Raw genomic sequence first — 24709 nt, 5'->3', positions numbered from 1 at the left:
CATGCGCGCGCATAAAAGGTTTAAAGATGATTCTAGGTTAGTCAAGCAAATCATTGAAAATTTCAAGATGTTTTTCAACACTAAAATTGATCACTCTCCTTTCTATCATAGACAACCAATTTACATTAAAGCCTCCCACAAGCACTAAAGATGATTCCACCTACAAAAGGCTTGTTAGTGCTTGACTCGATAGGACAATACCCACCAAAAAGGGCCACGAAAAGTAGTCACTGCAATTCCAATTAATATTGGAATGAAGAATACACCAACAAGCAAAGAACTCACCCACCCACTAACTGAAAGAACACCTTCAAAACAAAACAAAAAATCTTGTACGACTAAAAAAATACTTATAAATCACAACTAAATATAGGCATAACATTTTCAAGTTCTTTCATCGTCAACCTCTAATAAAACATTTCCTTGGGCATCCTCGAGTACTTGTAGCATTCTTCCTTTGCTTCAAACTGTTGTGGTTTGCCATGAAAACCTCTGGACAGTTGCCCAAGCCACATTTATTTTCATGATAGAGTTTCTTGAATTCAGATCCATAAGGAAATAATGACGAGAAGAATGGTAAATCATTTTTAAACTCGATGATCCAACATATCTTGAATGCCATCCATCTAGATCCACGCATTTTCCCTAAACACCGCCCACCTGCAGCGTCCTAAGATATATATCCAATCAGGAAATATTTAGCGCTATAACCTCACTAAATTACTCTGCTACCAGTTCAACCCCACTTCTAGCAAAACTGAACAAACCCACTTGTCCAGAGAACATCAGTTCACATCAAAGATTCATTCAGAAAATGCCCACCTACAAAACCAATTTGTACTTAACCATTTCAATGCATAAATGTGTTAGAGATCTAACACTGCATACTTTACTTGAAAGAAGCTAATTTGTTCTTATTCTTTGTTATAATATTTCTTATATATTGTAGTAAAATATAGAACCTTATGTGCAAACATAAGCTGCCCTTAACAAAGGTTCCAGCTTGCCAAGTTGGAAAGGTTTGTGAATGTTGGCACCACAACCTGCCTTCACCCACTAATTACTGACCACTGACCTGCTTGCTTGCCCATAAAAAAAGTATAAGCTGGACTTATGAAAAGCAAGGAATGAATTTGGAGAGACAAGGTATTTTGCAAATATTTCCTTCTAAGAGAAAATGTGCATATTACAAACTTTATCAGGCCTAATAGAATTCAAGAAATGTATCTAAAGAGAAGAAAAGAAGTGTTTTGGCTTCAAAATATGCCAACCAAAAATTTTCTTTGTACAGATTATATGGACATAGGTAGCGATTTCAAAGTCACAAGAAACAAGACACGAATAAGTTTATTGCATTTAAAGATTGTTGAAACATCTTTCACCAAGCTTCCCTATTTATCTTTAACATGAGACAATGAACAACAACTATAATAATGTATGTGACAAAAGTTAGAACCAATAAACAAAATTAACAATTAAAAGAAGGTAGTGATTAACATGATGAGCACAAGTACCTGAATATAAGGATACGTGTTGGCAGCCGCCTTATCCCCAATAAGCATCGAATCACATTGTGAGTTATTTCGAGCATTATCTGCTTTTGACAGTACCTGAACAAGTCCCCTATAACAATTCCTTGAATTCCCAGCAGATATACCCTTTGAGGTAATCGTACTTTTTGTGTTTTTCCCCTTATGTATCATCTTTGTCCCGGTGTCAGCTTGTTGATGATTATTCGTCAACGCTACAGAGTAAAACTCCCCTACCGTATCGTCTCCCTCCAAAACAACGCTCGGGTACTTCCACGTAATGGCAGACCCAGTTTCCACTTGTGCCCATGAGATCTTTGAGCGGGTACCCGCACAAACTCCCCGCTTTGTCACAAAATTATAAATCCCACCTTTACCTTCCTCATCCCCAGCATACCAATTTTGCACGGTCGAGTACTGAATCTCTGCATCCTCTGTGCAATAAAGCTCAACCACAGCAGCGTGAAGTTGGTTCCGATCGTAAGAAGGCGCTGTACACCCCTCCAAATACTCTACAAAGCTCCTATCATCAGCAACTATAAGTGTCCTCTCGAATTGCCCAGTTTCCAAAGCATTTATTCGAAAATAGGTCGAGATTGGCATCGGGCACTTGGTGTCCTTCGGAATGTAACAAAAGGATCCGTCGCTGAACACCGCGGAGTTCAGGGCAGCATAGTAATTATCATCAGGAGGAACAACTCTGCCTAAATATTTCCTAACCAAATCTGGGTACTCTCTAATTGCCTCCGAAATTGAACAAAATATCACTCCCACCGATTCTAACTCTTTTCTGTGGGTCGTGGCGATCGACACACTATCGTAGACTGCATCAACAGCAACGTTAGCTAATCGATGTTGTTCATTCAGTTTCACCCCCAATTTATCAAAATACCTAAGAAGCTCTGGATCAGCCTCATCGAGGCTTTTTAAAGTTGGCTTCTTTTTTGGTTCCGAGTAGTAACACATGTCTTGTAAATCGATTGGTGGGTATCGATTATCTGACCATTTCGGTTCTTTCATTTTCAAAAATTTCTCGTAAGAATTCAACCTGAATTCAAGCATCCACTCTGGTTCTTCCTTTATTGAAGAAATAAACCGAATCGTCTCCTCTGAAAGCCCCTTTGGAATCGAAAACGATTCGATATCGGACACAAAACCCCATTTGTAATCCCTTTTCAGAAATTTCTGGATTGTATCGTCAGATTTGAGGTCTGATGGCTTACCAATTGTTGATGTTTGATCGGAAGGGATGGTTTTGGATTCGTAACCGACGTCTGCACGGACCTTGAACAGCTTTACATTAGGGTTTGGGAATTTAAGGGTTTCAAGTCTTGGAGAGAATCCTTTTAGGTTTTTTGTTGTTTCGGGGGAAGATTGAGGAGAGAAGCGTGAGATACTGTTGGCGAGAAGAGAAGCCATGGATGAGGTTTCTGGCGAGAGCGAGAGAACGAGCGACAGAGCTAAAACAAATTAAAATAAAAATATGTTTGGAAAATTTTGTAGATCACATATTGCTGATCTCGTGTACAACACGTTCCTTGGGAGGGCATTTTGGGTAGACTAGTGATAAAATGGCTTGCTAAGCTAACCCAATAAACTGAAACGGTTGATGTGGCATGTGCAGAACGAAATATCTTTTTCCTGGGGTATCCCGAAGAAAAAGAACTATGGTTCCCTGCACTGCCACGTCGATTGAGATAATTTATCGCAACTCTCTTGGGTATCATTTTGTGGTGGACGCAAAAGATGGTCCACATCTCTAGCGGCCGAACATCTGATCGCCTAACTTTAATGGGTCCCACGTAAGGCAATCTTATCAAACGTGAGGGAAATCTGAGCGTACTATCATAACCACTGTTGTATTTTTCTACGTTGGACTTCTTTTGATTGTCCGAATGAGTTGATTATGTAGTGAGTTAACTTCTATACGTCATGATCTTGTATGCGTGCCACGTGTTTAAGAAAAAGGCGGTATTGGGCATCTCTTGCGGGGCGGCTCTTCTTTGCACTCGCATATATGTGTCTTATTGCACTCACTTACTCGCCACACCGACCTTTGATTATCAAATTTATTTTTCTTGTTCTCATAGTTATTTATTTTTCTTCTTCTGTTTTTTTGCTTTTTTTTTATTTATTTTTTATTTTTTATATTTAGAAAGATTTCAATGCAGATTTTAATTTTAATATTTTTTTTTTTTTTACTTTAACGCTTTCAATCGAATCGAAGCCATTCACATGGAAAAATTATGTTCGATAAGTACTCATCGAATCTGTTTTGTAAGATAACTTGAACAAAAATTATTTAAAAAAAAAACTCCATCAATTCAACTTCTCACAAAAGTCAAAATAAGTATCTCTGAGATTTGTATTATAAAGATACTCAAAAATCTCAATCATTGGACTTGTGTTTAAAGGGTTGGGATCATGTATTTTTTTTCATGAGTCATTCTTAAGAGTTAACGGATCCCAACATTGATAGAAAAGAGATAGTAAATAAAAGACAATAAAATTCAAAAATAGTATTCTTGAAAATGAACGTAAAAGTGAAAACTTGAAAATAGGGTAAAAGAAGGAAGTACAATTGGAAGGGCTCTTTTGAAAAGGAAGAGAGTATCAAATATAAAAATGAAGAGATCCCATGATGGTAACGGGAATTGAGTTGTGATTAGAATTCCAATAGTCTTTGTACACCACGTGGCATTTATGTTTATATGATTTTTAAATAGAGTTGTTATTGCCACACCAACTTTTACTAATGCCGCACCAATTTCTATGTAAAACATCAATGAATTTAACACAGTTGGTGTGGCGTTAGTAAAAATTGGTGAGACAATAAATATGTGCCCCACAATGAAGTTCTTTTTAAAAAAGGTTTTGTAAACATGTGCCCTAATGCATTAAATATATCATAAAATCAAAGTTCCTATCAAAAATGCCCTCAAAAGATTTTTTTTTATACCATAAATACCCTTAAATGCTTATTAGCAGGGGTGTCAATGGTACCCATTTACCCGGAACTAAATTCAAAAACCTCGGTTCCAATTCCCTTTTTATTGGAATCGATTAGAGTCGTGTCTAATATGGAATTGAACTGATAGAAACTGGAACCATTAGATTCTATTTAATGGGTACTTGGAATCGATTTATTTTGTCATTTATTTTTACATTAGACATGATTCAAGATAATCCTATATTTTAAAAATAACATATATGAAATGAAGTTCTTTAAATTTCATGTAAACTAAATATTTAAGCTTAAAATGAGTCCTTTTTTTTTTAATTACTTGTAAAGGAAGTGAATTTTAATATTTGAAAATAAAAGTTATTAAATTATCATTTTAGTGGAACAAATTATTATTAAGTTGATACTTCATAAATAATATGTTATTTTTCATAAAGAATTTTTTTTATATATAATGATTTTGAAATAATTTTTCTCATTCGATTCTTGAGAATCAGAATTGACGGTACTAATGATTTTTATGGTTCCAGTTTCAATTCCACTTATTTTAAAATCAGAATAAATAAAATATAAATATTACGGTTCCAATATTCATAAGAGCCGAACTGGAAGTGACCCATTGACACCCCTACTTATTAGAAACAAACAACCAAGTGAAAAAATATATACGTGACATAATTAGAAACAAAGTACAATCAATAACCATCTTCAGTGAAATAATAAAGAAAGAAAGCGAAGTCAATTTAAAATGAATAAAGATTTTCCAAATAATCAAAACCACCAAAATAAGTCATTAGTCCATCTTAATTAAAAAAGATGCAGTAAATTCAAAGAAGAAGATTTAAAAGATGAATAAATGTAGCACAACTAATCGTCAAGGCCCCCATGGTAATCAAAGAATTTGAAACAATCATGGTGACTAGATCGATGCTTCAAAATCGCAAATTGGATTTGCATGGAGGATCAAAACCCCATAATCGAAGGTTCAAAATCATGTTTTGAATCACAAAAAAACTAGTGGATTTTCCATCTCTGTGAGATTTGAAGATGCAAAAAATCCCTTGGAACCCTCCAAGTTGGGGAGAGAGAGAAAGAGGAGCAGTTATATAGATTAGTGGAGATTAATCTGTTGTGGGTTAGAGAGTGAGTACCCGAGGAGGCTAGAGAGATAGTGAGTGAGTACCTGGGCAAAAAAAAAAAAAATTTACAATATTTTTTCGACACAATTTTGTTTTTTTAGGAAATGAGAGAATTTTCTAGTTTTTTACGTCCATTTTCTATTGGTCCCACACGATAATCGCTCAACCAAGTAAATGCATGTCATAACAAAATGTAGAGTTACACTTTCAATTGTAATAATCTGACTACCCCACGTGACATACTCAATCAACTATATGTTGTGACAAGTTTCGGAATCGTAGATCTATGCTCCTCGGGAAACATTGTTCCCTCAAGATACACTTTTTATGGGGAAGTGCGGTCATGTATCCTGAGGAGTATAGATCTACCATTCTCAAACTTGTCACGTCATGGTAGTCGATTGAGTTTGCCACGTAGGGTAGTCAGATTATCATGATTCTTATACTTTTTCCAAGTTTTGTGGTCGTAATAAGGTCTTTATGTTCTATAAGTACCTCAATAAAATAGAGGTTTCATACAAAACGAACCTGCAAAATTATAACGAGGGGAAATATGTTACACATGAATATAACCAACTCTACTGCACATACCTCAAATTAATTTACACATATTAGACAAGATAAGGTAAGAACTAACATCATGTTGTGCAACCTTTTATGCATCTAAAACAAGAAAAAAATTATAGTCAAGAATGTTCCCCAGTCTTTTTTTTTTTTTTTAATTACTTGCAAAGGAAGTAAATTTTAATATTTGAAAATAAAAGTTATTAAATTATCATTTTAGTGGAACAAATTATTATGAAGTTGATACTTCATAAATAATATGTTATTTTTCATAAAGAATTTTTTTTATATAATAATTTTTCTCATTCGAGTCTTGAGAATCAGAATTGACGGTACTAATGATTTTTATGGTTCCAGTTCCGATTCCACTTATTTTAAAATCGGAATTGGAATAAATAAAATATAAATATTACGGTTCCAATATTCATAAGAGCCGAACTGGAAGTGACCCATTGACACCCTTTCTTATTAGAAACAAGCAACCAAGTGAAAAAATATATACATGACATAATTAGAAACAAAGTACAATCAATAACCATCTTCAGTGAAATAATAAATAAAGAAAGCGAAGTCAATTTAAAATGAATAAAGATTTTCCAAATAATCAAAACCACAAAAATAAGTCATTAGTCCATCTTAATTCAAAAAAGATGCAGTAAATTCAAAGAAGAAGATTTAAAAGATGAATAAATGTAGCACAACTCATCGTCAAGGCCTCCATGGTAATCAAAGAATTTGAAACAATCATGGTGACTAGATCGATGCTTCAAAATCGCAAATTGGATTTGCATGGAGGATCAAAACCCCATAATCGAAGGATCAAAATCATGTTTTGAATCACAAAAAGACTAGTGGATTTTCCATCTCTGTGAGATTTGAAGATGCAAAAAATCCCTTGGAACCCTCCAAGTTGGGGAGAGAGAGAAAGAGGAGCAGCTATATGGATTAGTGGAGATTGATCTGTTTTGGGTTAGAGAGTGAGTACCCGAAGAGGCTAGAGAGATAGTGAGTGAGTACCTAGGCAACAAAAAAAAAAAATTTACAATATTTTTTCGACACAAATTTTTTTTTTGAGAAAATGAGAGAATTTTCTAGTTTTTTACATCCATTTTCTATTGGTCCCACACGATAATCGCTCAACCAAGTAAATGCATGTCATGACAAAATGTAGAGTTATACTTTCAGTCGTAATAATCTGACTACCCCACGTGACATAATCAACTATCTGTTGTGACAAGTTTCAAAATCATAGATCTGTTCTCCTCGGGAAACATTGTTCCCTCAAGATACACTTTTTATGGGGAAGTGTGGTCATGTATCCTGAGGAGTGTAGATCTACCATTCTCAAACTTGTCACGTCATGATAGTCGATTGAATTTGCCACGTAGGGTAGTCAGATTATCACGATTCTTATACTTTTTCCAAGTTTTGTGGTCGTGATAGGGTCTTTATGTTGTATAAGTACCTCAATAAAATAAAGGTTTCATACAAAACGAACCTAGAAAATTATAACGAGGGGAAATATGTTACATATGAATATAACCAACTCTACTGCACACACCTCAAATTAATTTACACCTATTAGACAAGATAAGGTGAGAACTAACATCATGTTGTGCAACCTTTTATGCATCTAAAAAAAGTAAAAAATTATGGTCAAGAATGTTCCCCAGCCTTTTTTTTTTTTTTTTCTATAAAAGATAAGTGTAAAAACTTATAAAAAATATGCCTTTCGACAAATGATTAACACAAGTCAAATTAATGCCACTACCATATCAACACGACACTTATGTCTTTTTGCCAATAAATACTAAGTGAAAAAAAATAAAATTGAAAAAGGGTTACAATATTTAGCTCTTTTGAAATCGTTAATGCTTTATTAAATCCTCTGCAAGTTTACTAAGTTGATTATCAAAGTTTTTTTTGATACGTATCACACTAGCATTTCAATAAAATACAATGTATGTAACGAAGAAGTTGGAATTTGAACAAAAGAAATCAAATGTGAATCGAACCTAATTAAAGTTGACCTAGGAACGAGAGATATTCTTTATTGTCTTGTTAGAGTATTGGTCACATAGTAATCCCTTGCATCATACAAGACCGTGCTTTTATACTTTCAGAATTGATCTTCTCCAAATCCCTCTCCCAAAATACGAGAATTACGCTCTCGAAATGTTTAAAACTCATTTTCCATGTAGAAACCTGTTCAATACCTATATATATATATATATATATATATATATATATATATATTTATTTATTTATTTCTGGTTCAGTAGTGGAGAAAATGAAATTACATGGTTTAGACTTTAGAGGAGTTATTAATTATTATAATATATTAAATATTCAATATTATTAAGTAAATATATTGATCTATAACTATTTGACTATAATTAACCGAAAATTATACAATTAATATAATAGCATCCTTGATGGTTTTAGCAAAGTCACTGTAAAAATGAGAAGAAAGGCAACTAAACTATAAACATGAGTTCAGTGAGAATGTAACCAAGCCAACTAAACTACTCCACGTGGCATACTCAATTGACTCCCTTGACGTGACATGTGCAAGAATCATAGAATTGTATTCCTCCAGATACACTACACATTTAAATGGGTGGTCAGATTATCACGATTTTGGAACATATTGGAGAGGGGTAATTATAAAAGCACCCTACGAATTAATAAGGGCAACCCAACCATAGTCGAATTGTTTTGTCTTATATGGGTTGGAGGTTTCTGAATGAGTTGATTTTTGACGAGGATTATCTCTACGATGAGGAGATCATCATCACCAAAAATCAGCCCATTCAAAAACTTTTAACCTCATCAAAATTGGCTTACAAAAATAAATGTACAATTTACTCAACGATATAAATTTTAGAGTGTTAGTGATTTCACTTACTTTTGGGGTACACACCAGACGCACCATGACGTAGAAGCACATAACTTATTAAAAAAAAATAAAAAAGAGAAAAGAGAGTTTCTCTCTCCTACCTATAGTGAAAAAAAAAAAAAAAAAACTTTCAAATCTTATCACCTTATGACATTTAAAATCACGATCCGATGAAAATGGGGTTGTAGAGGATAAAATTATATGAACTTTAAAAAAAAGTTATTTTTCGCCATTGAAATTATTATTATTATTTTTTTAATTGGGTGCTCGATAGTCGTCCATTTTAAACATCTTCGATTAAACTCGAAAAATAATTATTTTTTTAATATGAATATTTTCATGGAATTTAAATGGTTGTGTCGTTGGATCTTTTTTAAATTTTGAAATCTAAAAAAATATATGTGACAGGGAACAGGCAAGAGAGAAAAACTTTATCTTTTTTATTTATTTAAATAAGTTATATGTTTCCACGTCAGTGTGCACGTGTCAAAAATATGTTAAGTTATAACACTTTAAATTTTAAGTTGGGAAAAAAAATTATTACAACAAATTGATAACGAATTAGAAGGTGTCAACTTAGCTAAGTTGGTACACATTGGAGAGCAATGGTGGAAGCCAAAATTAATTTTTTTTCTTTAAATCTACGAGAATAAAATTTATTATAAATAATAAATATTATATATATTAAACCCAACTTTACTCTCAGCCAAAGATTATTTTTTTCAACTATATAAGAATAATATTTATTATAAATAGTATAAGAATATACTTTGTTTTATTTTTGTTGGTAAGCAATTTGAAAGGGCAAATGACCTCGTAATGCTTTTGAGAAAAGAGGATAAGGCATGCATATCAAAATCAAATCTATTGCATTAAATACTCATTATTTCTCCCTACCAGCTCTCATTGTTAATTACATGTTTTATTATTATCTAGATACTAATAGAATTCGAAAAAAAATTTCCCAAATCCCAATAGCAGATTTAGGGTTTTCAAGATGAGATTTTTGAAACTCTTGTGTACTCAGCTGTTGTCGATGAAAGCTACTGAAGAACACTGAAGGCAAGTTATTTGAAACCCTAGTTTTTTCTCTTCTTCATTTACTTGTTTGTTCTTGCATGTTTGTTTGATGTTCGAATATGATCACATAGATTCATCAATGTTGTTTATTTTCTGCGTTTTCCCTTAAACTCTGCTCACAATCGGTCCCTGGACCTTTCAAGTTTTTGATCGAAAATTTTCTAGATGTGTAAGCTTTCTTCTTCATCTTCACCTGTTCTGAATTTTTTGTTCACAGTGTTCAAGTTTAATAGTTGAACTTTAGTTCAGTACACATAAGTAGGATAGATTGTTTTGCTGATGTTGAAGTGAAATTACCCAAGACAGTAATTCTAGCTTGCCTATGTAGACAGTAAAAGCTAATCAGTGAGAGAATAATAGGGAAAATTACCCAATCTTGTCTTATTTCTTTGTGTTAATCTGTTTCCCTTATAGAATTTTATGGAATCTCCTTTGTGTCAAAGTCATTTTGAGGTTGACATGTCTAGTTATTCAAAATAAGGAAGGTTGACGCATCCTTGAACTTTAATTTGCATACTATAAGTGGTAAAAATTTGGTGAGACATCATATAGTATTATAAGTAAGGAGTAATTACGATCATTGTTTTAAAGGCGTAGGTACGAGGTTTACGCTCGCCTTTAAGAAAGAAACGTAAAAATAGATGAGGCATATACCTCAAACCAAGAGGTGCCCCAAAGGCATACAATTCAATGTGAGAAGTGATTGAGGCTTATGCCTTCCACTTCCTCTTCCTCTTCTTTTATTTATTTTCTTCTTCTATTTCTTCATGCTGCTGGCATGCAACATAATAATAGGATTTAGAAGTGAATTTGAATATAAAAATAGTAATATATGCAAAAAAAGAAAGTATTGAATTGATTTGATACATAAATAAATATTGGGTGATTTAGAAATACCCCTCCACATTTTGGTGGATATTTGAGATACCCCATGTGTTTTCAAACTGATGACATGCCCCCCACCTCCGTCTTCTCTTATAGACTATAAATAAATGACCTAAATGCCCTCATCTTCATATTATAAATTTTTATTTTTATTTTTATGGCCAAAACCTTCACCTTCAAGCTCTTCAACCTCTATGGTAAGTTATTTTTATCTATCGAATCTCATTTTTTATCCATCATTTTCAACCTTACCATAATCATGGTAACCAAGTTCAGATTCAAAAATTACTCGGTCGGGGGGTCATTTCAATTAATTTGGGAAAATTACAGTTAAGATTGGGAAAATTTTAGGCAAAGGATTGTAAAAAAAAGATAGTAGAAGGATATAATTAAAAAAATGAAAATCATTTCGAAAAGTTGGTTATCTTTTATTCTTGAAAAAAATCGGCGATTTTCTAGTCAGTTGATTAATCACTGATTTTTTTGGCGGACCTCTTTTTCGGCTCTTTTTTTTTCTTCCAATTTTTTGCAAAAATTGGATGAATTTTGTTTCAATGGTCTTTATCCCTTGTAGAAAACTTGATGTTCTACATCAAAACCCTTGATTTTTTTCCTGTCTAAAATTCAATCAGTTGTCATTCAAAAATAATATCTTATTCTTGATGTTGAAGTAGATAGAATCTTAACGTTGAAGACGACAATGACATTTTTTTGTTGAAGGTTTAAGTAGACAAAATCTTAAGATTGAAGAATGGGGTACATTTTTTTACCCAAGAGGTTGATGATGACTGGTTTTGGGAAGAAAAATAAATGTTTTTCGATGACAAAGATGAGGACATTTAGGTCTTTTTTGCATTAGTCTATAAGAGAAGATTGAGGTCAAGGGGGGGCACGTCATTAATTTGAAAACTTGGGGGAGTATCTCAAATATTCACCCACGCATGGAGGAGTATGTCTACTCATCCTATTTATTTTTTATTTTTTGTTGTTGTGGTATTTAGTATTTATTATACATAAAAGGTTATGAGAAAACAATACTCAACTATAGCTAATAGAGCGCTTTTAGGGAAGTGGCTTTGGAGGTTTGGGGAGGAAAGGGGTAGATTGTGGAGGAAGGTCATTACGGCCAAGTACGGAGATAAGAGACTAGGTTGGTTTAGTGACGAGGCTAATAACTCGTATGGGTGTAGCGTTTGGAAGGGGATTCTCATAGTGAGGGAGGAGTTTGAGAAAGGGATTAGATTCAAAGCGAGTATAGGAGACAAGGTTAGATTCTGGGAGGATAATTGGTATGGCATTTCACCTCTAGCAGCTCAATTTCCGTCATTGTAAGCTTGTTCACTGAGAAAAAATTGCTCGATCTAGCAGTGTTTGATTTGCAATGACTCCACCTCTACTTGGGATTTGGGGTTCAGGCGAAATTTTAATGATTGGGAGTTAACAGACGTGACATCTTTCCTTGATCTCCTGCATTCTTATCTTCTTGATGAAAGCGAACAGGACAAGTGGGAATTGACGTGGGCCAAGGATTTGAGATTCTCTGTTAGATCCTTCTTTAAGTGGTTCAACCCTTATGCAGACCGACATTTCCTCAGGTCTATTATGTGATCCAACTCAGTTCCCTCTAAAATTTCTTGCTTTGTTTGGTTGGCTTTATTTGGGAAAATTCTTACAATGGACAATTTGATTACTCGGGGTTGGATCACTCCTAACTATTGCCCCCTCTGTATGAAGGATGGGGAGTCTGTTGACCATATTTTAATCCATTGCCCCTTCACTTATAATATTTGGTCAATTTTCCTTGGTCTGTTCCGTATCCAGTGGGTCTTTCCTCGTAAGTTTTCCTCATTGATAGAGGGGTGGGCTAGTAAGGTTTTTTCTTCAAGAGAAATATATCTTTGGGTTATTCTTCCTTCGGCTATTGCATGGGGGGTGTGGAACGAGATAAATAACAGGGTATTCAATAATAAGATGAGGAGCTCTCATGCCAGTTTCATGGAGATATAGGGCCTCATGTATCTTTGGTTGAAACAGAATACAGAGTTCACAGGGACTACTTTTGATGACTTTGTTATTAGATGGAACTCTTTATGTAATCATTGATGTATTAGCTTTCATTTCTTTTTCTTTTTTAGAGGCTCCCTCGGCCTCCTTGTACTGTGTTTTCCCTCTTATTATCAATATATTATACTTAAAAAAAAAAAAAAAAAAAACAATACTCAGCTATAGAACAATAATATTTTACATTAATTATCTTTACCGATAAAAAAAAAAAATATTTTACATTAATTTAAATGTAGTAGATTAAAACTTAGAATTCGATAATGCAGAGTTGAAAATTGAAACATGTTTTGTTTTGCCGACCCTGAGTCTTCGATGATAGTGAGTTATTTAAATACTTCATGTATGTGAGGTTAACGTCTTATGCCTCGAGGCTCACGCTTCATGGTGTTGGCCATTGGAGCTCCGTGCCGTACGGCTCAATGTCTGAAAACATTTGCAATTTGCATGTGGAAATAAGCTTTCAAAAAGTTCTTTATGATGGCTTACAAACTTCCACTTTATATTTTCTTTCGGCCATCTAAATTCATGGCTACTTTTGTTACCGTTGGTTTATTGTATTATGCTCTCCTTAACCTGTCTCTATCTCCTGCTTTATATTATTTATTTATTTTTGAGACAAGGCTTGGATGAAAATGATGATACGCTACTGCCGTGGCTTCAGTAAACCTCTTCCATTTATCATTCTTATGTTCTCTTTCATTGTTGTTATTGCCTTTTTTTTCCTTCCTTTTTCAGTGTGTGTTCCTTTTTATGCGTATTTATTTGGGTTGTTACCTAGAAAACTATCACTTTGGATAAATATGTTAGAAACTAGAGAGGTAAGATGCAAAAATATTGTAGATGCAAGAAGGGGGGATGTGAGTATCCTTGCCGCAATCTCTTGGAGCTCTTGAAGGATCCATCCAACCTTCCATTGACAAGGATAGAAAATGATGGAGATGTAGCGAACTTCATAACCCAGGAAATCCATTTGTTAGCAAAGTTGTCAGCAATGCAACTTTAGTTTGGACATTTCTAGAAATGATGCACTGCTTAAGATTGATGGACAAGCAATATCCCAAAGAGGCCACTTTCATTATTTAGGTTCAATTATATATACAGATGAAGGAATTAGTAAAGCTATAACCCATAAAATTATTGTTGGGTGATTAAGTGTAGGAGCACAATAGAGCAAGGTTTACAATGTCGTATTGGAGGAATGTTTTGGTCAAGTAAAATACCGATATTGTATCGATCAATACATTCAGATACATTAACTAAACATTCAATGTTTCATATCAGTCTCAGTCGATATTGATATGTTTCAACCGATACAGACTAATACTTTTGAACCATTCTCTAGAGTGTTATGTGAAGAATGTATACCAATCGAATTCTAGGGAGAATTTTTCAAAATGATAAAAAACTAATCACCATGCTATATGGAGCTGAATGCCGACATATCAAAATACAATATGTTCATAAAATGAGCTTAACAAAGATGGGGATGTTAATATGAATGTGAGATGAATGGTATTACTAGGAAAGACAATAAAAAGTGAGTATATTTGAGGAAATTTAGATATGGTTTTTTTTATTTATAGGTAAAGATAATTTCATTAATCAAAACAAAGGTCGATGGGACCAACCGAAAGAAAAGAAATACAAACCTATCAAAGGGCGAGAAAAAAAAATGCCGAAAAAAAGACAAAAAAGATTATCCCATTTCTATATTACAAACCCTCTCCCATCTAACCGGGAAATCTTCAAAGAAAATACCCTTAAACTCTTTAAATCTTTTACACCAAAAAATATAACAGGGCTAAGACCTCCACCATCACATCTTGGGTTTCCTTTTCATTATTATCGAGCACTCGTTGATTCCTCTCCTTCCAAATGATCCAACACACTGCATGAGGAAGTAATCCCAAAGAGTCTGTTTTGCCTTAGTGAAATATCTCCCCCACTCAAGCAGCCGTCCGCCAAAGCCTTCAACAAGTTTGGAATGCACTCCACCACCCCAAATAACTGAAGAAAATGATTCCAAACCTTGCAAGCGAAACTACAATGAAGAAGCATATGATTTACTGACTCCCCATCTACTTGCATAAGCAACAAAAATTTATTCGGAAAAAACCTTTCTTTCTGAAGAGATTGATGGTCGACAATTTTTCAAGTATAGCAAGCCACAAAAACATCGAGACCTTTGAGGGAACTCTCGCCCTCCAAATCATGGCAAAAGGGAAGCTTGAGTTACTTAATGCTCTCACTTAAATACAAGGACCGCACTATGAAATTCCCAACCTTCAACCATCCCAAATCCATCTATCCTCCACGTTAAGATCAATCGACGAAGCGTTTACACACTCTGTAAATCTCGCCAGACTCTCCAACTAAATTTAGATATAGTTCGACTAGGAGATAAAAAAAGGGTAAATTGTTTGAGATGGTTTGGGCATGTGCAAAGAAGACAAATGGTAAATAGTAAGAAGGAGCTCTTTGATGCAAGTCGAGGTTCGAAACAAGCTAGAGGAAGGCTGAAAATAACATGGATGGAGGTTGTAAGATAAACTATGAAGGAATATCATTAATAGAATAATGCTTTTTGATATTGAGTTAAATGGTGAAATGGAATTCATGTTGCCGCACTCATGAATTGGGATAAAGTGCAAACGATGACGTTGTTATCTAAAAACAATTCAAAAGTGGGTGCAGCACACACAATTGGCACTACTATGTATACATACAAATATACCTATATTTTGAGTGTTTATGTGCATCTATATGTGTGAGCATTGGAATTGATCCCTTCTCTAAGATGAGTTATTTTTTGCTCCCTCCTTTATGGGAGATTGGAATCATCATATGAGGTACAATCGTGAATGTGTTTGCCCATCTAAGAGTTGGTTTGTCATATCCTAGGGAAGGAAGACATTTGCTACATCTTTTATGCCTCTTGGCATTACTTCACTTCATGAAGAGCTTGATTAGTTTTCTTACTTCAAAATGTGCTAAATAAAATAGACTATTTGTTCTATTTTATGGAGCCTTTTTGGAATATATATTTTTTAATATATAAAAGCTGCTACTAGGAAGCCAACTGGTGTGTTTTTTTTTTTTTTCTTTTCGATAACCATCCAACTGGTATGTTCAATTTAAACAATCACAATTAATATTAGGGCTGAAGTATATTGGACTGCAGATGGTTGGTGCATATCCACCCAAGTGGCAGGTCATGGATTCAATTCGTCAGGTTTCCTTAGCAGAGTTGTAGTCACACCATATACACAAGGTTAGCCTGGTTGGGCACAGTGTACTGCTCTGTTGACATCATCGGTCCAGCAGACCAACCACTTTGCCCGTCCCAAAAAGGAAAATGTGTGCTGCAGGTATTTCTTACAGACCAAGGCCTTTGGCCATGCTTTAGCCATGATGGGTCTTCTCAGTCACCATGGGGAAACTGCTTTGCTAATACCTACGAGGGAGATAATAGCATGCCTAGTTTTTAACAATAGATGCCTTGCTGACACAAAATGGTTGTTTCTTTTATTTAATAATAAAAAAAAAATATAAAGATAACGAACAATGAAACAGTAACTTGTGACCCGTCCCTATCCCTTCCCAAAAGAACTGTTTCTCCCTATCCCCCTCGGGGGGAACATTCAGGCAAGACTGTAGGGCATACCTCGACAAACAATGAAATGATACATTGTAAATTTAACAAAATATCATGAACCAAATTTTTTGCTTTGTGGGGCAGAGGGAAGAAATGAATAATTGCCTCAATGTAGAATTATGCTTTGAGATTGAGGCAAAGAGCGAAAAAAGATACTTGCAACAGCTATACTTAATAAAACAGTAGTATAATGCAGCTTTGCGAGACTGAGGAACCCAGAGTAATCCATCACTAGTCTACTAGAATTCACCAAGAAAGCAGTGCTGCAGACAAGTGTTGCTACTTTTGTTACTTTCTGTTGGTAGAGAACAAACATTAAAATGCCTGTTATCAATGGGCCATTGAAGTAGAGACACAAAGTAGAAAATATAAGTGGGATGCAGTACCATTATACCTCTGTACATAAACTCAAAAAATTTCAGATAAGCAGGGTATACTTGCTAGAAACCCTATGTTTAGATATACCTATTATTAATTTTCATCGTGTTTGCATGCATTGTTTTGATATGAGTTTGATGCTAGAAAGTCAACAAAGACTACTCTTTTTCTTGCAGGTAAGGATACTCTTTAAGATAGTGAGAAGACCAGAGATTTTACATCAATTCCTGAATTATGAGCCAATTGAATCAAGATACCAACTGTTCTTCATTGGGAAACCTGCCTGTGAAGCGTAAACGTGGTCGGCCTCGCAAGGATGAGAATCTGATTCGTGTAGAGAAGGCTTCTGTCACGCCTAGATCTGACATCGTGAAGAGAAACCGTCCGAGGAAAACTGATTCAACTGTTGTAGACAATGCAACGATGGTGGGTCAGCCAGTTTCTGGTGTCCTTGAGGAGTCATTCGATGCTGGATATGTGCTCACAGTTAGGATTGACAACACCAACAAAGTTATGAGGGGTGTTGTTTTTAAACCAGGGTTATCTGTTCCTATTACTGGTTCAATTGATGTGGCACCGAATGTTAAAATGTTTAAAAGAAATGAGAGCTTCATTAACATACCAAGTCAGGTCCATGGATCCGATCACCAATTAGAACGAAAGAATGAACCACATGCGAAGTTTCTTCAAGGAATTGAGGTTACTCTTGCTCCAAAGGTATCTCAAGTATTATCCCCTCAGGTTCAGTCCAGTCATCCTATGACCTCGAAAGGAGTACCCATTGACATCAATTGTGTTCCCCAATCTTCTGCTCAGACCTTCCACCAAGCAGAGGCTAGAAAAGACAGCTCTGCTAGCATTCTTGATAGACAAACTGTAAAGTCGGCTGAGATGTTGAAGGTAAGTGAAGATTCTTCTATAACAAAAGTATCTGCAAATGATGTAGATGAACCTAAAGATTCAAAGTTGGATCATGAAGCTGAACCATCCTTTGTGATTTCTCAGGGAAATCAGACTACTGATCGGGTACCTCAGGTTCAAAAACAGGTTGTGGGGTCCGAACTTAAGCCTGATAAGGGCCAAGTGGCCGAACTCAACCACACCCCTGTAGCTGCAGCATCCCAAACTGTTACCACTCAACTGATTGTTGAGCTGAGCAAGATGTTGCAAGAAAATCGGACTCTTCGTCAGCATGATGCACCCCGAGATATGCAGTCTATGTTACGAGACGAGAGTTCCCATTTGAATGAAAATCCATTAAGTGAGGCCGTGGAGACTACCCAAAGAGATTCGCAGTCTGAGCTGAAGATCAATCCACCAGCAGAGGTATTGAAGATAAAAACTGTTCCATATGCACAATATGACTCAGAAGCTTATACCTAGGAATCTAATGCAACTGTAAAATCCTAGAACAAGGATGCTGTTTCTCCAGTGGGGTATTAAGAGAGATTGGTTATAATCAAACAACATTACAGATTCAATAGGAGCCTGACAAGGTTATGAAGTAAACATAGATAATGGCTGCATCAAATGATCCATCCAGAATCAAGCCTTGAGGACTAAAACAGAGGATGAAATTTATCACTGCTGACAGTTCCTAGAGAGACGGATTTAGAGTCTCATGGATGACCCCAAAATTAACTGTCTTGAAATCTCTGAACATTTTAGCTCTCTATTTCGAAACTACTTTAATTCATAGTTGATGCCTTTTTTTTTTTCTTTTTCTTTGTATTTCCTGTGTTCCCAGTCAATGCTGGGGTTACCTGTGGAGATCTATCGATCCATTTAGTAACATTCACCAGATATTTTGGTGGTTTTGGTAATTTTATGATTTTTTGTTTTTTTTTTTTAATTGAGGGAAGAAACAATTTAATATCCCATTATTTTGCTCCCAACGATAGGTAACTAAAATGCTTGAAAATTCAGTCTTCCCATGCTTGCAGCACCAGCATAAAGTACAGGTAACCTTCTACTATTTTGCAATACTAGCAGCAAACATTGATAAAAGTAAGGCAACAAAAGTAGCAAATATTGACAAAAATTAGAAAACGTGCCTTCACCCACTAATTACTGACCTCTAATCTCGATTTCCTCTCAAGGCTCCACTCTTCCCCCCTGAATAAGTAAGGCCCGGTTAGCCTCGGCTGAGATGGGGATAAGGAGTATGGATAGAAGCTCCCCTTACCTCTGCCAGGCACTTGGCATGGGATAACTCTGTAAATGTGTAGATCCAAAGTGTGGTGTAGTAGTAGGCACTTCTAGGCTAAAAAAAGAAAGTGAGAAAACAAGAGGCCAAAAGATAACACAGCCGAATTAATTGGTTGTAAAACACAAAAAAACACTTCACGAAAACATCGTTCATTTCGGTTTGCCCCTCGGTTGATTGGATCCCCTGTTAGGGAAGTTGTTTCCTCTCCTAATGCTCACTCTGGTGTTGTGGAAGATGTTCTTTCTTCGATTTCTGCTTCCAAAATATGGGATCCTGTTCTCAAAATGTTGAAAACCTAACAATAAAAACCTTATTTCAACCACTATTAATAATATTACTAATTTTTCTTTTGTAAATAGATAATGATAATTTATTTCCAAAAAAAGTAATGATCATAGTGAGAATATTGATGATTACTGCTATTAGAAGACAATAGTAGTTTAATTATTGAAATATTATTACAATTATAAACTTCATCCAAAGATCCACCTTCATATCCGACTAATAAATTATGTTAAAATTATAAATAAATAAAAATATATCAATTTTTTTTTAATTATTGCACACCTATCACATGAATCTCTCCATTTTGTACTTTTAGAGAGCTGCTATTGGCACCCCAACTTTTAGTTATTACTTCCCAATTCCTTAAATTGTTTATTATACTCTAATTAAAGATAAAAACTCACCATTCAAACATTTCAACATTAGCTAAGTTGGTAAGACGTGTGGAATGTTAATCCCTTAACTTAGGTTTAAAACCTGTTGAATGCAGTTTCACACTTACCACTTGTCCTCTTGCTTGCCTAGCAAAAAAAAAAAAAATTTACTTCAACATTACAAAGCATTGAGACACATTCAAACAACTTCTACAGTTGTTTACAATTAGAATTAGGCTCATAAAAACCCTTAATCTAGCAAATCAAATTATAAACAACAAAAAGAAAAAGAGAGTTTTTATTGGAACCACGATTTTAAATCTCGTCCGAGACTGAAATGACTTGTATGATACATCTCGGTATCGTCCACCAACGAGACGGATGGACAAGTCAAATGTATTGGATGAGATTTAAAACCATGGTTCATTTGTCTCATTGTTGAATGAGACAACTCGGTCTCCTTCATGGGTGAAACGAGATGGGCAAAACGAGTTTTAAAGCCATGATTGGAACTCCAACTTTTACTTGATCAAATCAATTGATCCTTTTTCTAATTTGGGGTGTACCAAGTAAAGGTTAGAGTGCCAATAGCAGCTCTCTCATTATTTGTGTCTGTTTGAGGGTTTGAGCTTAAAAAACTGGATATTTGTGTTTATTGTGCGAGTTGTTCACTCGCGCGTGAGTTGCTGATTTGTGCGTGTTTGATACTCTTTTCTCCATGAATGAAGCTGCATCAAACTAGCAGGTAAGCTCTCTCTCTCTCTTAATGCTCTCAACTTCAACCTCCAACCAAAGGTTCATCATCTTCAAACTATGCAACCTCTGGGGTTAAACCATTCTTCTCCGAAATCTTGAACAAATCCATACACAAATCATCCAAAAGGGTACAAAGAGAGAGAGGAATATAATTTGTTTTTTCTTATTTTTTTATAATGGTTTCTTTAACATCATCGATAGGGTATTAGGGTTTCGATTTTGGTTTTTAAACCTAGGGTTTTAGAGGGTTCAAAGAGAACAATTTTTTGCATACGTTTCTGATTCATAAGTTAAAATTCAGGGTTGTTTGAAAAATACAACAGAAAATTCAGTGTGGCAATATAAATTCTCTCTTGAGAGAGAACGTAGGAAGATTTCTCATATATGACTCTGATTTCTCTTTCATAGTAGGTTTTTTATTTATTTTAAAACGAAAATATTATCAGAATAAGAAGAAGAAGCTCAGTGGAACATTCTTTGAGAACTCTGTAATTGATTCAATGTTACAACAATCTCAATCGAATGACTCAGTCCATATATCAATGAAAGAATAACAACAAACATTGTTCGGTTTTTAGAGTTTAAGGTATTTCTTTAATTAGGGTTTCTCTCATTTCTGCGTTTTGTTTCTGGATATAATTGGTACATTGACTGAGGAAAGCTCGGATTAGGGTTTTTCATGAAAGATGCATTATCATTGTGGGTTCCCCCCCACCCCATTTACTTGTAAGTTTCGTGGTTCAGATTCTTCTTCTTTATGTTCTTACTTGTATTTGATTCCCAGTTGAAATTGAGCTTGGTTTCTCTGGATTTTCATTATCTGGAGGTAAGAAAGAAAATTTTCATTATTTAACTGTGTGAACAATGACATAATGTTGCTGACTTGATGAATTTTCCATGACGTTGAAACTTACCCAAATTTCCATTTAAATCAAAATGAAATATTATGTCCATTACAAATAAATCAAATTAATCGATGCATTTACAAGTTGTGTATGTCTCAATCATTATAGTTTTATTTTTTATTTTTTCATCAGCATCTCAATTTGCATGGTATCCTTAGACCTATTGCCCTATTAGCCAAAAATATCAGATTAATTTACGCTACAATCTCTCTTTTTATCTGATATATACATGGACAGTTGTGCATTTACAAATACTAATGTATTGAGGCTCATCAATAAAATTGCAAATCATTTTTGCACTTCTGTTGTATTCTTAATATCACAAGAACTCTATATATATTGAATTATTTATTCTGATTGAATGTTTTAATATTCATCTCAGAGTTTTGAAGCCAAGTTTATAAGATGGACATAATCTCTCAGCTACAAGAACAAGTGAATACAATTGCATCACTTGCCTTCAATACTTTTGGGACTTTGCAAAGAGATGCTCCACCTGTCAGGCTTTCTCCAAACTATCCGGAGCCACCTGCTAATCCCTCGGATAGCACAGTCAACATTGCAGAGCAACCCAAGGCCATGAGTGTTGCAATGGTTAAGGCTGCAAAGCAGGTGTGGGAAATGTTTCTACTTCAGGAGACTTTGAACATTGATGACTAATAAAGAATTAATAATTTTATCTGAGCTTTTTAAAGCATTAATAATATCTCCACTAATAAAGATCACTTGATGGGTCTCATGTGGGTAATCTTAAGGAAAATTATCCAGATTCAGTGGCTTTCGCCATTGTCTTTTGAAGATGCTTCCTAAACATTTTTCAATATTCTTTAGACTCCCAAAAGAATATGATAGGATACTAGGAATTAGTATCATCTGGTTGGGCCAACTTTAGTTCTTGGAGCTCTTCTAGGTAAGATACATCTAGTTTTGTGTCCCAATTTCTATGTGTGTGTCATGTTGATGATGTTGGTGGACATTCCTTGCAATCTAGTTGGTGGATACTTTAATTCCCTTTCTGATAGTTTTTTCCCCTTGCAAATATGTAAGATTTACATTTCAAAAGGATCCTGTTAAAAACAGATATGCTCCTGAATATCTATTCTTGATGATGAAAGTGGTAACTCCTCACATCTGCCAGTACATGATTCACTAAGAATTAGGAAGACCTTGTAGAAAAGACGGTCAAACATCTGCCATCACTAACCAAAATGGTCAGGATTTCTTATGCAATATCTGCCACCACTATGGAAAATAATAAGATATCTTTACCCATTAAGTATAAAATAGAGGCTTCATATTCATGCCTCTTCAAATTCATTTCCTTCTGTATTCGGTAGATTTTTTTTCCCATTTACGCACCTAAATTGAAGCTGCATGCAAAACCTCTGAGAGAACATACAGAACTTGGTAAAAGTGCAAACGTTATGTCTCTCATGAGAATTGAGGCCTTGCTTCTATGGAGAAGTGCTTGTAGTTTGTATTGCTCTATAGACTCAGTATATTTTCTTATTTTCAAGTTTCATTGAATGAGAAATCTGGAGAACGGTTCGATGTATTTGTTCTTCTATAGAGACTTCATATGTTTTTTTTCCCTCTCCGGCCTTCGCGCTTGATCAACTGAGAATGATGTTCGTCTTTAGGGCCTTGTCACTTGTGGTCATACTTAAGGTGGATTAATTTTTCAATCACACCCATCAACTAATGGGCTTTGCCATTTGTTCAAGGTCAATATCATTCCCAATCCAATCTTAGTGTTTTAAGGACTTCTCTGCCATCTATCTTTTAAGATGTGGGGTTCATGACCAGGCTATTTGGTTCTTGGCCCCTTTGGATGTGCAGGGCCTATTTAAAACTTAGGGACTTTTCAGTAATTTATAAGGGATGTAGGGCCCTTTCTGCAATTTTGATTTCTACAATATCAAAAAAAGAAAAGTTAATTTAAACGGTCAAAAGGACTTTTTATAAGCATTACGACGTGTGTTATAAAATCTAGTATTTTTCACTGGACATCATTTTTATATTAAGCATTAAGACAATTTCATATAATGAATCAATTATTATTGAAACTCATTATTATTTTTCCATTATATCGTTCCGTCTTGTACTATGAACTAGCCAAGATGCCAAACGAGACAGATTTTAAACCTTGTATGCTATTAAACCGCTTTTACCTCTGCAGTTTGATGTATTGGTTGCGGCACTTCCAGTGTCAGAGGGTGGCGAGGAAGCCCAATTGAAACGAATTGCAGAACTTCAGGTATAGTTTTGACGAATTTACTGTCATTAATGTCATTTTTCTCGACTTTCGGTTACTTTTCTTACTCCTTAATTTACTCTCCAGGCAGAAAATGATGCAGTAGGACAAGAACTCCAGAGGCAGCTGGAGGCTGCAGGTCACTTCTCTACCCTTTTCTGCTTAGAAAATCCTTTTTTTTTTTTCTTTTTTTTTTTGGGGTGGTTCTCTAACTGTTTTTAGGAAATCCATGATTTACTTCTGATGCTGGGTACTTATGTCCAACTAACAATTGTTGGTGTTTGCAGAAGAGGAATTGAAGCAGGTTCAGGAGCTGTTTAACCAAGCTGCCGACAACTGTTTGAACTTGAAAAAACCTGATTGAAGACCACTGGTTCATGTTGGCGCAGATCATTTCCCCTCAAAACCAACGTCACTGTGAAGATGATATGGTTTATTGATTTTGTAATATAAGTACATGATACAATGATATACTACTGATTCGCTTTGTATTTACTGTTTTAGCCTTCACTAAGAGTAATTTAGTCATTCTAACTTCTCTATAAAACTGTTATTTCTATTTGTACCAGACATCAAACTCAGGATCTGTCCGGCAGTGAATGAACATTTTTGAGGTCTCAATAGAAGTGGTTCGACAATGTTGATTTTCCAGATCTGATAATCCTAAATCTGCTTTACTTATTTCAGTATTGGAATTGAAATGAGAAATACTCTAGGAACTGTTTATATTTAACTAGTAGGTAGCAGCACACGAATTACAAAATTTGCATG

General features: G+C 34.9%; 3 protein-coding genes and 1 long non-coding RNA gene across 9 annotated transcripts; 2 read left to right on the top strand and 2 right to left on the bottom strand.

Annotated features, from left to right (window-relative positions):
• Nucleotides 1-385: 385 nt before the first annotated feature.
• On the bottom strand, nucleotides 386-3008 carry LOC147397071 (iron-sulfur cluster assembly SufBD family protein ABCI8, chloroplastic-like). 3 transcript variants are annotated; one of them, XM_086452479.1, is made up of 2 exons: nucleotides 1515-3008; nucleotides 386-670 (listed from the first exon to the last, which is right to left on the bottom strand). In XM_086452479.1, exons 1-2 carry the CDS (start codon nucleotides 2946-2948, stop codon nucleotides 401-403), a joined length of 1704 nt encoding a protein of 567 aa, XP_086308605.1. In that variant the 5' UTR covers nucleotides 2949-3008; the 3' UTR covers nucleotides 386-400. The 3 variants fall into 3 exon arrangements, with proteins under 3 accessions (XP_086308605.1, XP_086308607.1, XP_086308606.1); XM_086452481.1 differs by having other exon boundaries at nucleotides 631-660; XM_086452480.1 differs by lacking the exon at nucleotides 386-670 and adding an exon at nucleotides 1364-1399.
• A 14381-nt stretch (nucleotides 3009-17389) lies between these two features.
• Nucleotides 17390-18978, top strand: LOC147397070 (uncharacterized). The gene is made up of 2 exons (XM_086452478.1): nucleotides 17390-18055; nucleotides 18161-18978. Exons 1-2 carry the CDS (start codon nucleotides 17390-17392, stop codon nucleotides 18536-18538), a joined length of 1044 nt encoding a protein of 347 aa, XP_086308604.1. The 3' UTR covers nucleotides 18539-18978.
• On the bottom strand, nucleotides 17487-19672 carry LOC147397069 (uncharacterized). The gene is made up of 3 exons (XR_015181154.1): nucleotides 19231-19672; nucleotides 17778-18497; nucleotides 17487-17624 (listed from the first exon to the last, which is right to left on the bottom strand). It is a non-coding gene; the product is annotated as an uncharacterized LOC147397069 (long non-coding RNA).
• Nucleotides 19673-20610: 938 nt separating this feature from the next.
• MED21 (mediator 21) lies at nucleotides 20611-24589 on the top strand. Of its 4 annotated transcripts, XM_086452475.1 has the most exons (6): nucleotides 20669-20768; nucleotides 21564-21605; nucleotides 22067-22296; nucleotides 23864-23941; nucleotides 24026-24077; nucleotides 24226-24589. In XM_086452475.1, exons 3-6 carry the CDS (start codon nucleotides 22090-22092, stop codon nucleotides 24300-24302), a joined length of 414 nt encoding a protein of 137 aa, XP_086308601.1. In that variant the 5' UTR covers nucleotides 20669-20768; nucleotides 21564-21605; nucleotides 22067-22089; the 3' UTR covers nucleotides 24303-24589. The 4 variants fall into 4 exon arrangements, with proteins under 4 accessions (XP_086308599.1, XP_086308601.1, XP_086308603.1 ...); XM_086452473.1 differs by lacking the exon at nucleotides 21564-21605 and having other exon boundaries at nucleotides 20611-20768; XM_086452477.1 differs by lacking the exons at nucleotides 20669-20768; nucleotides 21564-21605 and adding an exon at nucleotides 20883-20907.
• The last annotated feature ends 120 nt before the right edge of the window (nucleotides 24590-24709 follow it).

Source organism: Akebia trifoliata, chromosome 8 (assembly GCF_017979445.1).
Source record: "Akebia trifoliata isolate Shusen 1 chromosome 8, ASM1797944v1, whole genome shotgun sequence".
NCBI lineage: Eukaryota > Viridiplantae > Streptophyta > Magnoliopsida > Ranunculales > Lardizabalaceae > Akebia > Akebia trifoliata.
Note: the sequence above shows the minus strand (reverse complement) of the source record. Positions and strands in the feature narration are given on the sequence as shown.